Source organism: Kryptolebias marmoratus, linkage group LG14, assembly GCF_001649575.2.
Source record: "Kryptolebias marmoratus isolate JLee-2015 linkage group LG14, ASM164957v2, whole genome shotgun sequence".
Taxonomy (NCBI): domain Eukaryota; kingdom Metazoa; phylum Chordata; class Actinopteri; order Cyprinodontiformes; family Rivulidae; genus Kryptolebias; species Kryptolebias marmoratus.
The window spans coordinates 24,348,356-24,363,369 of NC_051443.1; the positions used below are offsets into that span (position 1 = coordinate 24,348,356).

A 15,014-nucleotide genomic window follows, 5' to 3' on the forward strand; every position below is an offset into this window, starting at 1 on the left:
GGGGTTTGCTTGATTTTGCGTTAATAGTTGCGATCGCAACATTGAGAAATCCTCGAGGGTCTGTTTATTGTCCAATCTTTATTAGGCATAAAAATATATAAATCAGTGTTTATTTGTGTAAAATCATCGCCAAATCCTGGAGGGTCTGAGACATTTGGGTTTTCTGCTCTCTCCGTTGAGCCACATATTCAATATCTGGTTAAAATACATTAGTCTAAACTGGGTCTTTACTTTAAAGCAGCTTGTTGCAGCTGGAGGTTTGAGTTCCCTGAGTTTATTTTATGAAAGTTAGTGTTTTGTTCCCAGTTTTGGCCAGGGCACGCTTTTTTTTTTATTTCAGTGAGTTTCCTCCTGGTGAAAGGAGGAGTTAAGATAGTAATCGTGCAGAAAGTCATAGAAAACGGATGAACTAAAACGACCGAAGGAAACCCGGCGTGTGAGGCAGACTCACGCTGTAGAGAATATCCACCCAGCCTTCCATGGTGATGCACTGGAACACCGTCAGCACCGCAAACAGGATGTTGTCGAAGTTGGTGATGCCGAAGTTGGGTCCCTTCCAGTACTCGCCACAGGTGGTTCCGTTGGGACAGGTCCTGGCTGGCGACTCTAAACCACAAGGCCAGTCGACCGCGATCTCACCTGAGGAGGAGGCGGAACATCAAGAAACAAAGAATGATTCCTGGTTTTTGCACATTTAAAGTGGAAAATAAACATTTTTAATCCAACTTAATCAACCTGCAAAGCTAATTTACAGTTTAAACCACTTAAAGACATTGATATAGTCGAACTGCTTTGGGAATTTTTAAGTTTTCCCAACAAATTTGTGCCAATTCCTAGTTTCAAAGTCCTTTTTTGGCGTCCTCACCGGTGGGTTTGAAGCAGGTGTGGTGGAACTTGCCCATGTAGAACTCCACCCCAATGATGGCGAACATGACGATGGCGAAGAAGAGCAGCAGGCCGATCTGAAGCAGCGGGACCATGGCTTTCATGATGGACTTCAGCACCACCTGGAGACCTGCGGGGGACAGAGAGACATCAGGGCTCCGCCTCTCCATCTGACCGGCGTGGGGACAGTTCCACGTCACGTTGAGTGAAACGCGTCAGGCGGACTTACTGGGGATTCCCGACACGAGCTTCAGGGGTCTCAGGACTCGGACGGCTCGCAGCGTCCTCAGGTCGAAGTCCGAACCCACCGTGGCCAAAATCCTGGGTTCAAACGGACAAACAAGAGCGGCCATTTTTATCAAAACGTTCATCTGTAGCTTTTATACTTTTTAAAATACTTCATTTTATTTACAAATATGTTCGGCTCTCTTCAGTTCCTTCAAAATCCGCTTTAGGAAAACTTCTCTGTCTTCTTTAGCTACATTTAGCTTTTAGCTGCCATTCTGCTATTTTTAGGTTCCAGCTGGACTTTTAAATAGTTTCTAATTAGCTTTTTGATACGTTTAGCTACCCCACCTTTAGCTTTTAGCTGCCATTCTTCACTTTAGCTATTTTTTTCCTATTTTTAGCTAACTTAGTGTTACTTTTAATAGCTTCCTACCATTTTGCTATCACTACCTTTTAAGCTAACCCTTTGCTACTTCAGTTTTAAGCTAGACTTTTGCTTTTAGCTAACATTTGCTGCTTTTAGCTGGTATTTTGCTGAGGTTTTTGGCTTTTTTTGCTCTTTTTGGCCTTTAGCTAGTGTTTTGTGCCTTTTAGCTTCAGGCTTTTTTTTCTACTTTTATCATTTAACTAGAGTTTAGCTACTTTAAGCTCAAGCTTTCAGCTATTGTTCTGCTTCTTTTAGCTTGAAAAACTCAGCTTCAGCTCCTTCAGCAAAGTTTCTGAGCGTTGTCACAAAAAATGTCATCTTTTCCTGTTATTCTCAGCCATAATTATTGTGTTTATTTAGGACACAAACAAAGATTTAACCAGGAATTCATTCTTGGGTCGACACAGATTTGTGTTACAATTAAAATTTCCCTCGTTTGAACCTGAACAAGATGGCCACCACTGGTAATCAACCTTAGCGCTGAGAACTCAGCCAGTTTTATAGATGTTGTGGTAAAATTTGGCGTGTTGGTAGCTGAGAGTTCTCCCCAACACACAAACCGAGCTCCAACTGATTATTTTACATTTTTCTATTTTTTTTGTCGGATTAGCTCGAAGGTTTGCCGCTGTTAAAAGCATTAAACGAATCTTTCGCCCAACCCAGACGAATCTGCAGCTCGTTACGTCACCTGTTGTCCGGATCTGCTTCTCCGTATGTTGTGAGTGGTTTATTTTCTACGAGAGAGAGCGTGTTTCTGCATCTGCAGCACAGCTGGCAGCCCTCTTTACAAGCGCCGCGCACAGGAGGAGACTTAAGTGCTTCACTGAGACACAAGTTAAAAAAAATAAAAAAATACCCCCCCCCCCCCCATCCTTCAGGCTACGACGACTCGGAGAAAGCAACAAACAGGATGAAAATTAGAGCTGATCTGAGAGGACAGAGGGTAAGTGGATTAGAATAATGTGACGAGGAGGAGACGTTACGTCCAGGTTGCAAAAAACTAAAAAAATAAAAGAATTTGACATTTTAACTGACACGAGCTGAAACCGAATTTACTCGTCAAGTGAGGAATTTCTAACAAAACGAGAAAACAGCTGCGAATACGAACCAGACAGCCAAATCTAATGAGTCTGTTTCTGCTTCAGCGAGCGGCTAAAATAAGCTGCGGCTTCAACCAGGAACGGCTCAGTCTGTTCAGGAAAACGCTCCACAATCGGAAGATCCTCCTGATCTTCGGCTTGAAGAAACGAGTCGCAGAAAAGCTGCAGGTATTACAAAACGAAAATGCAACTCTGTCACCTCGAAACCTGTTTTAGTCACTTTGGGTTGCGGCACCGAACGCAGCGGAAACAAACTAAAAGCCTGAAACGACGCTTAAGCGGTGCGCAGCTGTATGTTCGTATTTAAAAAGGTCACAGATTTCATTTCGGGTGTTTTTAACAAACAACAAAACACTTCAGATATGTTTATTCTGCTTAAATCTGATATTTTCATTTCTTTCTTTGATTATGGAAACATTTTGATCTGGACGTTTCAAGATGGTCGTTTTTATTCTAACATTTAGATTTTTATTTATTTGGTTTTTAACTATTTCAGCACAGGTTGACAATGACAGCGTCGCCCACTGACCTAGTTGTAGCCATGGCTAATTTAACTGCGGCGGCCATCTTTAACTGGGTCAAACCTAAAAGTTAAACAGTTGTAGAGCTGGACTAAAATCTGCTCGGAGATATTTTGCTAACACAGGGGACAGGCGACTCTCAGCTGCTACCACAGCCAACTTTAGCTCCATATCCGTACAACCGACTGAGCTGGATCCGTTTTTGCGTTTACCAAAGCCGGTTAAACGTGGCGGCCATCTTAAATCAGGTCGACCTTAAAGGTTAGCGAGCTGCAGACGAGCGTCCAATGACTACTTTCTGGGAGTTTTATGAAAATCTGTCCAAAGGTTTATGAGATATTTTGCTGACAAACGTAGCTGAAGCCAAATCTTTCGATCAGCTGGTGACCGTCAGCTACTACCACACTAAATTTCAGCTCAATAGCCGTAAAACTGACCGTGTTTTTGTCGTGTAAGGATTATAAACAGTGGCGGCCATCTTCAGTTGGATTAAAATCGTAAATCTGTCCACATCTACTCAGTATGGGCTACTTTAAGATGAAAAGTAAACAAAAAACGGACTGAAAAACACAGAATTCTGCCAAATACTGTGGAGGACTCCTTCCTGTCCCACGAGGAGACGACGAACAGCCATGACTTCTAACCTCCCCGTTTGACGCTAACGCCCGCCACACGCTCTGTAAGGACTGGCATCGATCCGAGCCTCACTGAAAACACAAAACCGATCCCCCACCCCAATTCACAAACAAACAATTTCCTGCTTGAGTCACCGAAAACCCGAATCTGGCTGCCGTGATTCAGCTTTTATCTGTGAGATATAAATAGGTCTTTTTTGTTTAACACGGGTGAGTAACGGTTGTAGACGATACGGGAGGTACGAGTGACTCATCGTGCTGCTTATTATAATTTCCAGAGTGGATCTCCAGTTCATTCAGCCATTATGTCTCTTCCCGTTCACGCCGAGACATAAAAACGGTTAAAAAAAAAAACATAATTACGTTTCGTCTCCGGTAAACCGACTTGCTTGTAGACGCGAATTAAACTCTGGGATGAGATTGGACATTCGCATCCTCAGGTGTGGGACAGATAAGGACACGAGAATCAAAAAAAAAAGGAGAAAAGGTGGGGGTGGGGGTGGGGCGCTGATTGAGTTTTTCACATGTCTCCGTGAGACGAGGACGGACGATCTCCGAGGACAGTTCGCGAGAACTGTGTGATCATCACCGGCTGCTGCCCCCCCCCGCCTGAACAGAACCAACCGGGGACTCTTTTAATCCGACACCTGCCCGCCCGCCTGCAGGTGTCGGATTCCTCTCGGTATGAAGTCAAATCTGACTGAGCTCAAAAGCGCAGATGAAAGTGCTCAATTTTAGTCGCAGCGTCACAAAACTAACTGTTTGCAACCAAGCGACCAGCAAGCCATGTGGCCAAGGGTTCGAGCAGCCAGTACCCAGTCTGTCAGCCACCCCCACGTTTAACAACTAAACTACTGGAGAATATTTAGAAACTGATGTAGTTTTAAACGTGGACATTCATGGTCGAGACGCCATCCGACCATCCATTTTCTTCCGCTTATCCGGCGCCTGAGCAGGGAGGACCCAGACTTCCCTCTCCTCAGCCACTTGGTCCAGCTCCTCCGGGGGAATCCCAAGGCGTTCCCAGGCCAGCCGAGGAACGTAGTCCCTCCATCGTGTCCTGGGTCTCCTCCCGGTGGAACGCCACCAGGAGGCATCCGAGCCACCTCAGCTGGCTCCTCTCGACGAGGAGGAGAAGCGGCTCTCGGATGACCGAGCTTCTCACCCGATCTCTAAGGGAGAGCCCAGACACCCTGCGGAGGAAACTCATTTCAGCCGCTTGTATTCGCGATCTCGTTCTTTCGGTCACTACCCAAAGCTCGTGACCATAGATGAGGTCAGGAACGTAGATCAGGGGTGTCAAACTCCATTCCTCTGGGGCCGCTCTCCTGCATGTTTCAGACGTGTTCTTGCTTTAAATGGATGACTTGTTGCCATGCTCCCAGAGATGATTAAACCGTTTGAATCAGGTGTGTTGGAGCAGAAAAACCTAAAACTCCCAGGACAGCGGAGCCTCGAGGCCCGGAGTTTGACACCCCTGACGTAGATCGACCCGTAAATCGAGAGCTTCGCCTTTTGACTCAGCTCTCTCTTCACCACGACAGATCGGTACATCGCCCGCTTCACTGCAGACGCTGCACCAACCCGCCTGTCGATCTCCCGCTCCATTTTTCCCTCATTCGTGAACAAGACCCCGAGATACTTCAACTCCTCCACTCGGACTCCGACACGGAGAAGAAGCTCTACCCTTTTCCGGCTCAAGACCACGGTCACTGATCCAACGAAAGGCGATGAAGCCAGCAGGGACCACTTCGTCTGCAAAAAGCAGAGACGCCCGAAACGAAAATGGGTTTGAGATGAGCTTAAGACGCTCTGGACGAAACGAGGAAGGGTTGAAACACGAGCTGCACAACTGAGACTGGTTCGAAATGGGTTTGAGAATCTTTCGCAAGGAGGCCAAGAAGGGTTTAAGATGCGTTTGAGACACCCGGGACAAAACTGATAAAAGGTCCGAGTCGCCCTACAACCAAAGTCAGAAAGGGTTTGAGACGGCCAGAAGAAAACTGAGAAGAGGTGAAGACCCCCGTCAGGAACAGACTGAGCATCGGAAAATGTTCTGAGAAATCTTAGGGACTCTGGTCACAGACAGGTGAGATACTGACTATAGTTGATGTTTCTCCTAAAATTCGTCAACTATAAAACTAATACTTTTACAATATTGTATGTTGGGTAAAAAACAACCTTTTAGGGTCATTACTCTGGTGTCTGAGTTCCAAAATGACTTTGGTTCGATTATAAACGTGCGCAAAGCTGCAGGCGCGTGCACGAGCTGCAGAAAATGAACTTCAGCGTCCGACGCAGACTTCCGCTGCTTCTCTTTCCCAACCGACATCGTCTCCACCATCCCATTCACCGGAGGAGCGAGCCGGCCAATCGCCAAACGATGAAACCTGTCACATCCTATCTGTTATTAAAAATCCAGCGTCTGCGCGCTCACGTGCACGTGGGATTGCAGCGGGCCGCGGTGCTGTGACGTTATCCAATGTGAGCGGACAGCTGTGACAGTCGGGAGAGCAGGCAGCTCCCACGACGTGCATGAGGACGGGGGGGCGGCTCGTGGACTCAACGTGGCTGCCAGAGCCACTCGCCGTCAAAAATGGCTGCTGTGGTTCTAAATTAACGCTGCACGCTCGCCTGGACACTCGCGCACACACAGGTCGCCTCATTATGAGACGTCGAGTCGAGAGTAGGGCTCGCGAAACAAACAGGAGGCCTCAGGCGACGCTGCCGCTCGACTCCTGACCGCAGGACCGAGGTCGAAATGTCTCTACTGGGCAGCTCCTGATTCATCCAAATGTCATTAGAGAAGCTGAAGCCGTTTCAGCCATTTTCCTCCACCTTTCACTCGTCAGGTTCAGGATATTCCTCCTGCGGATCTTAAAGTTGACTCCAGGCCAGAGACGATATCTAGTCCCTCGCGTCTGAAGGAGGCGACCAGAAGGCATCCTAACCCCGACGTCCGATCGGCCTGATCTACTCTGAGCTTCTCAGCCCATCTCTCCCAAGAAGGCTCGTTTCAGCCAGGATCTTGTTCGTTCGGCTACGACTCGTGCCTCATGGCCGTAGGTTCGGGTCGGGCTTTGCCTTTGGGTTCAGATCTCGTTTTACCACGGCACCCCATGAGCACGAACAAGTCAGTTCAGGCGAAGACTCTCCACTCCATCTTTTCAACAACTAAAACTATTTTTAAAGAGCGCCGTAACAACCCTCTGGGGACAGTTCCTGCAAATTCCACCACATTTCTACACAAATACAGGGTCTGCCATTTCTATGGATTCACCTGAATAAAACGAGAACGGTTGGTGATATTAACCTCCTGTTTGTGGCACATTCGTATATGGGAGGGGGGAAACTTTTCAAGGTCGGTGGTGACCACGGCGGCCATTTTGGATCCAACTTTTGTTTTTTCAATGGGAAGAGGGTCATGTGACACATCAAACTTATTGGGAATTTCACAAGAAAAACAAAGGTGTGCTTGGTTTTAATGTAACTTTATTCTTTCATGAGTTATTTACAAGTTTCTCACCACTTATAAAATGTGTTCAAAGTGTTGGATTGTCAAAGCAACCCTCTTCTCCCACTTCCACTTCCTGGAAAGTGGATTGGTCGTCGTGGGCCAGCTGAATGGCCCCCAAGGTCTCTCGATCTGACCTCCTTAGACTTTTATCTTTGGGGTCATCTGAAGGCGATCGTCTCTGCTGTGAAGATACGAGATGTGCAGCACCTGAAACTACGGGTACTGGAAGCCTGTGCTCGCATTTCTCCTGCGGTGTTGCTGTCAGCGTGTGCAGAGTGGGAGACGAGGGTTGCATCAACAATCCAACACTTTGAACACATTTTATAAGTGCTGAGAAACTTGTAAATAACTCATGAAAGAATAAAGTTACGTTAAAACCAAGCACACCGTTGTTTTTCTTGTGAAATTCCCAATAAGTTTGATGTGTCACATGACCCTCTTCCCATTGAAGAAACAAAAATTGGATCCAAAATGGCCGACTTCAAAATGGCTGTCATGGTCACCACCTATCTTGAAAAGTTTCACCCCCCTCCCATATACTAATGTGCCACAAACAGGAAGTTAATATCACCAACCGTTCTCATTTTATTAAGGTGCATCCATAGAAATGGCCGACCCTGTAGATCGTTTTAATAATTTTAGCCAGTTTGCTCATAAACAAAAACCAAACACAACAGTCACTAACTTCTACTTCCGCTCTTGGATAAATGTAACGAAGAGCTGAATTATACCAGTTAAAAGAATCAATAAAAAATTTCAACAATCACCTGAAAATGGATAATAATTGTTGGACGCAGCTGTTCTGCAAAAAGGCAACAAAGCTCAGAGAATCCTTGAGAACCAGAAACGGACAATGCTTTAATAAACCGCCGAAACCTTGTGTTTGATGTGAAGGCATGTGTCCCAGATCAGATCTGGGCCCATCGTCACACGTGGACCCAAACAGGAAGCAGATGAGCCGGGACTGATAGCAGGAAGGCTTGATGAATCAGAAACGGACCGTCGGGTGAGAGCATTGGGAAAAAAAAAAAAAAAAAAAAGGAGCTTCTGCAGGCTATTTGAAACCAAAACAAAAGAGATGGAAAGTAGGTAAGTAGCCGAACAACACGAGTGGACGGATGAAGTGCAGATCCTGGGATTTGGCCCGAGGGCCGCTGGTGAGCTGGACGCTCAGATAATAACCACGTTTTCTGTTTGTGCCTTCTATAAATACAGCGTGTCTGTAACAGAGTAATGGATTTATTTTCATAGTTTTGACCAAGAATTTAATAAACGCCGACAGCGGAGGAACAGCAAACACAAAGTCAAGAAAACAACATTATTAAAGAAATGTTAATATAAAGCCAGACAGCTGAAAACCCAAGATGATTTGTTTATTGCTTCCTCAGACAGGCCGATGAGAATTTATGTACAATTTACTGCGAGTAAACATCGTCTCACACGTTCAGAGATAAAACTTTGACTAAAGATAAGCTACTTGTCGTATTTTTGGAACATAAATAAATAACTAGGACAGCAGCAGTTAGATCTGGGTCTCAAATATCTAGATTTCCTTGGCCCCAAATTACACACGAGTGAATCACGCACAAGTAATGATCTTATCTAATCGTACCAACTGAGCTTGTGTAAATTTCATGCATTAGCTTAGCTTGTGCTAGTTTATTGTGCCAGCTTAGCTTGATTTGATTTTTTGCGCTAGCTTAGCTTGTGCTTTCTTCTTGTGCCACTTTAGCTTGTGTTACCTTTTCGTACCAACTTAGCTTGTGCTAAATTATTGCACCAACGTAGCTTGTGCTACCTTAACTTGTGCTAATTTCTTGTGCAAACTTAGCTTATGCTAATTTCTAGAGCTAACTTAGTTTGTGCTAATTTCTTGTGCTAGCTTAGCTTGTACTAATTTCTAGAGCTAACTTAGTTTGTGCTAATTTCTTGTGCAAACTTAGCTTGTGCTAAATTCTTGTCCTAGCTTAGTTTGTGCTAAATTATTGCACCAACATAGGCTGTGCTACCTTAACTTGTGCTAATTTTTTGTGCAAACTTAGCTTGTGCTAATTTCTTGTGCAAACATAGCTTGTGCTAATTTCTAGAGCTAACTTAGCTTGTGCCATTTTCTTGCGCTAGCTTTGTTTGTGCTAACTTAGCCTTCTTTTTGAGAGATTTTTTAAAGGTGCACTTACCCATCCATGCTTAAAATAAAATTCATATAAGCTACATTTTGAGCAGTTCTTTTCTTCTGTTTGTTTTTCAGTAACTGCTCAATTTTCACCAAGACGCTCAATAATCCATTCAGTATTTAATTAAATTAGACGATTATAAAAATAGATTTTGACAACCTTTTTAAAGTCAGCACCACAGATTTAAAGGATAATATCTTATGTACTTATGCTATAAGAAATAAATGACTAAATCTGCAAACCTGTCTGCAGAACTAAACAGTAAACAGTATATTTAGATGTCAGTTTTGATCTAGTTCACAGATTTTTTTTATTCCCCATCGAGTCTTGGCAGAGTAATGCAAACTTGGCTTGCTCTTCTTGAAATAATTAAAATCTGTTGCTTCTCATTTTTATTTGCAGACTGCAATTTCGACTCTTCTACATTTGTTTCCCCCGCGGTTCCATCGTTAAAACAATCGGGATCGGTTCCCCTCATCATATCACTTCACCGAAACGTCTTCACGTTCAGGAATCCTGGTTTTAAACAAACTAACCGTTATTCGTTCGTCTCTGTTAGACGTCTTTTTGTGTCTGACAGGCTGTCGTTCAAAGAAAAGCCATCGGTGGGGAAAACCTCCGTCTTTGTCGGAAGAAAGACTCCCTTAAGTGCAGCCGCTACTTCCTGAATATGAACCGCCGTCACACTCTGTCAAACACGAAATCCCAGGTTTTTATTCCTTATGACAGCATCAGACGTGTGGTTAAATATAACCAAACTGCGTGTTTCGGTTTGTAAAGTTTCCTGAGCAGATCTGGGGAGTTCATCCTTTCGGTAAACCACAAATCTGGAAAAACGAATAATAATTTAACCAGAGATAAAGCGTGACAACTTTAGGCAGCCGTGCAATTAAACCATATTAATTGTTTTGTCGGGAACAGCTGTGTGCAAATACATTAAAAAAGGAATTAGCGAGGCGGTGTTTTGTTTTTTTTTAATGCAGGTTTTATAAGCGTGAAATCGTGTAACAATCTGAAAACGGCTCACCTGCGGAGACGAGCCTCCCGGTGTTAATAAGGCTTTTAAATCTGGGGGCAAATCGGCGAAACAAACGGAGCAACGTGGCATTTCGCGCCTGTACCACTTCACCAAAAAAGGTCAGCTGAAGGTAATTAGGAGGGAAAAAATGGTGATCGAGATTTGGAACAAAGGGAAGGACAGATGAGCTGAAAATCTATGGGGTCTTTTTACATTTGAATGGGAAAATCGTTGAAGGAATCAATGGGTAAGGATGGGATCATCCATCAACAGCTGATGGAATCACACGGATCGGAGTTTAGTTTTAATATGGGTTTATGTTGGTGAATTATGGCAGTAAATCGGTCTTTATTGGAAGAAATGAACCAAAGAGGAAAAGGGCGCATCCAGACTTGTCTTAAAGCCCGGTTCTGGGCTCGGATCAGGGTTCTGATGGCAGCGACATCTGCTGCCTTCAAGGACCGGGGACGTCCCGAGCGTTTTCTCTGCCAGGACGACGTAAAACCCCGTCCTGCTCCTTTATTTTTTTACAAAAAAATTTTAAAAAAAAGGCTGAGGAGGAAGAGGAACAGATGGATTGTGGAGCGGCCCGCCTGAGGGTTTGAAACCGAAGCTTAAATGTGGGAAACCTGACAGAAACGGCACCAAGAGAGATTTAAAAACCCAAAGAACCGAACTACCTGCTGGACACGTTTCAACCAAGATGTTTAAAATAAAAAACAGCATATTTAGCTTAATTTATTTAGACCCTCCATGATTTCGTGATGTTGCAATTAACGCAAAATCAAGCAAACGCTGCAAAATCGCAACTTTCCCGCAACTTTAACCCAATATTTATTGTTTCTAAAGTGATTCGCCACCGTTTCTGCGGTCTAGTCTCTTCTTTGTGGGTTTGTGTAGCGTGGAATACAAAATAACCCCAAATAACTCAGGAAGAAGACACGTGACGTCACTTCCTGTTAACATCAGAATGCCGGGAGCGTGCAGGAGCAGCGACCGAAGCCAAAATGTGCGCTAATGCTTCACATTTGCCCACAAAGATTTCAGCAAACCAGTTTCCTCCCCAGCTGCAGCTGTTTTGCACGTCCTGCAGTGTAATCATGGAACATAAACGCATCGACAAACACTTTGTGTCTGCAAAACATGTGAGGAGAGCTGCAGACCAGGGACGATCCAGAAATGCTCATGAATGTCAGTTTAGAAGCTATCAAAGTTCTCAAATAAAGCACCTTTTGAGAATGTCAATGTTTGTTGGGAATTATCTTACAAAACTAGGAAGGATTTTTGGTTTAGATATTAAAAGTTATGGTTGTTTATTGATTTTAGTTTAAAAAAAACCACAACTTTTAGGAAAATGCTCCGCAAAATCAGGCATTTTAGCCGCAACAATCTCAAAAAACACCCGCGAAATCCTGGAGGGATTGATTTATTTAGTGTCCGTTGGTTTGTTTGTCTGATCAGGTTAAAAGTAAAGAACAGATCTGGATTAAATTCTGGTTCTGATCCAGATCATGATCCGGATCGCAGTATTCTTTGGCCTCTCTGAGTGCTTCTAGTTGATTAATAAATGCATTTCTGCCAGAATCATGTGTTTATTAGCATAAAATACAAACCTTGGGGGCTGTAAAGAACCAAGTGAAGCTCGTATTTATTTGTTTTTTTTAGTTTTAAAGCTGCATAAAAAGGCCAAACCTGAGGATACTCTGCTAAAAAGGCGCGAGTTTAAAGATTAAAAGTAACGTCTCAGAGTCTGTTTCACAGTAAAGAGGTTGTTAACGTGTTACAGAGAAGCTCGACGGCCGAGTTACTGATAAGCTTTGTTTACTCTGCCGTCAGGAACGTGCGTTTCCTGGTAACTGGCGGCCGGCCGGCCCGGACGGCGAGCTTCTCTGCGGGGATCTGACTGGAAACGGCAAAATAAAATAAAAAAAGAGGAATTAACCAGAGTGGAACGAAGTGGAATCTGCAGAGCTGCAGGCGTCCAGGTTTACTCAGGTGACAGAAAAAGTCTAATTTATGGAAATCGATTTGTTCTGAACAAACCGAAGGAAATATTTGACTTTTTCACGCTTCCTGTAAGACTGAACAGCTTCACATTTCTGCAGGAAAACATGTCAGGTAACCGGAAAAGAGACGATTATATTTAAAACAAAAACAGGAAATCGGTTCAATCCTGAACACGTCAGTTTATTATCGACAGAGCAGCGTTCAGAATCAAATTTATCTATAAATCTGCTAATTCCTCCTCCTGAACTACATCTTATTTCAGGGGAGTCAAACCCAGTGACACAAGGGGGCCAAAATTAAAAATCTGATCCTAGCCAAGGGCCAATCACGATCAATATTTATTAAAAATGACAAATTACCCTGGATTTAGATGTATTATGTCAAATTATTCATATAGAAATATCAATGATCTTTTCCCAGTTACAGATTATACAGAATTTAGAGCAAACAGACTTTAATGAACACAGACAAATAGATCAAACTTCAAAAAGCTCATCATTAGCTGTCATTTCTTACGACTCACTCAGCTTTTAAATTAATTTTTTAACATTAAAACATAAAAACCTGATCATACAGAAATTAAAACTATATATTGTTGGCTTCTAAGAAAAAAATCAGTTTTTAAGCAAAATAAGAATCAGAGACTCGATCTGAACCAGACTGGAGGGCCGGATGAAACGTTACAGAGGGCCGGATCTGGCCCGCGGGCCTTGAGTTTGACACGTGGGTCTTATTTGAATCGTTTCCACATTTGTGTGAATGCCGAGTCAGCATTAAAAAAAAGGAATAAAAACAAACTCTTTGTCTCTTTTTTCAGGGGATTTTGGGGATCCTAGCTGATCCAAACCAGGAAGGACTTATTGATTTATTGAGAATAAAAAAAATGATTTTATGTTTTTTTTCATTCTGTGTTTGTAAACATCTGCTTCGTTTTGTAATGTTGGTGGAAACCTCCAACAGCTGGACAGAAAACCAGCTGAAAACTCGCCCTTTTTATAACTATTCCCGGTGGCGTTGCAGCTCCGTTTACCTGGAGCTGGATTTATCTGCGTCTGCCAACGAACAGCCGAAACGCAGCTCCTGCTCTTCTTCTACCCATCTCTAATCTGTTTACGAGCTTTGACATTTCATGTCTTCCAGCCTTTGGCCTGTTTGCATCTATTATCCACAGCCTGGGGGGGGAGGGGAACAAGGACCACGTTTGAAATGGAAAGTGGAGAAGTTGTTTCCGATCAGGAGCGGCGAGTGTGACGTCGTCGTTGTTCGGCTGCGCTCGGCCCTCGAAAAGCTTAAATTAGACGCTTTGGAACGGGGGGCAATGTGACGGAGTTATTGCCTTCCCCGAGGCGCCGCTCTGCTCTCTGTCGCTCGTTAACGGTCACGTCTGGACGCCTGCGCGGAATTCTGTTCACCACGTAAACCGCTCGGCTTACTAAGGCCGCGAGGAAGCGGCGAACGGTTAACCAAAGTTTAAAAACCCGGCGCGGCCTCTTCCGGCCTCCATAAATCACGGAGCTATTAACTTCACGGCATACAGCCTTTCGGCTCATTAGAGAGGAGGGAGATAAATCAGCCGAACGGGAGCTCCGGCTGGTGATGGAGCCATCGGCTGACAGGCGCTCAGGACGCCATTCGAAAAGAAATCCGGCTTGTTCGGACTTTTAACGACGCGATGAGTTTGGAGCGTCTGGGAGTCCCCGTGTGTCGCACGACGGATCGGGGAGGAAACGAGGGCGAAGACGGAGCCGAAAGCTCCGGATTCACCGGTTTGTCCGAACGTCGCCTTTAGAGCTGAACTGGACTTTGTTTCGAAGCCAACGTCAGTCGAAAGAAAAGCATAAAACATGATTATTCATGTGTTACGAGGCACTAATTCTATAAATACTTTTAGGAGATTAAACACTTAATGTCTGCATTTCATTTCTTTAATGAGTGAGGAATGCTTGTCACCCTCTCCTGACTGAGTTTTCGACGAGGATCGGATTACGAGAACTCACGGAGCTGCAGCCGATTCGAGTCAAACCCAGAAGATATCGTCCCGTGCCGCCTCGCGCCACATCGTGTTATTGACGAGTCCCGGCGGTCCGTTTCTGCAGCAGCCATCTTGAATTGTTAAAGAGCTCGTCCCTAAACTCCATTCGTGGCTTTATAAGATATTTTGCTAACAGGCAAACCGACACATACACACGAAGACCGCTCCGTCATCGGGCACCAATCAGTCCCTCCAGGATTTCGCGGGCGTTTTTTGTGATTGTTGCGGCTAAAATGCCTGATTTCGCGGGGCATTTTCCTAAAAGTTGCAATTGTTTTTACTAAAATCAATAAAAAACCATAACTTTTAATATCTAAACCAAAAATCCTTCCTAGTTTTGTAAGATAATTCCCAACAAACATTGACATTCTCAAAAGCTGCTTTATTTGAGAACTTTGATAGCTTCTAAACTGACATTCATGAGCATTTCTGGATTGTCCCTGGTCTGCAGCTCTCCTCACATGTTTTGC

At 44.2% G+C, this 15,014-nt stretch overlaps 1 protein-coding gene across 1 annotated transcript in view; it reads right to left on the reverse strand.

Annotated features, from left to right (window-relative positions):
- Positions 1 to 15,014, reverse strand: part of cacna1bb (calcium channel, voltage-dependent, N type, alpha 1B subunit, b) — a 140,768-nt gene that overhangs the window by 92,345 nt on the left and 33,409 nt on the right. The window contains exons 5-7 of the mRNA XM_037979527.1: positions 1,115 to 1,206; positions 866 to 1,015; positions 452 to 639 (exon numbers count right to left, since the gene is read on the reverse strand). Of these exons, the coding sequence (XP_037835455.1) occupies positions 452 to 639; positions 866 to 1,015; positions 1,115 to 1,206 (430 nt within the window). The remainder of the gene's footprint in view (positions 1 to 451; positions 640 to 865; positions 1,016 to 1,114; positions 1,207 to 15,014) is intronic.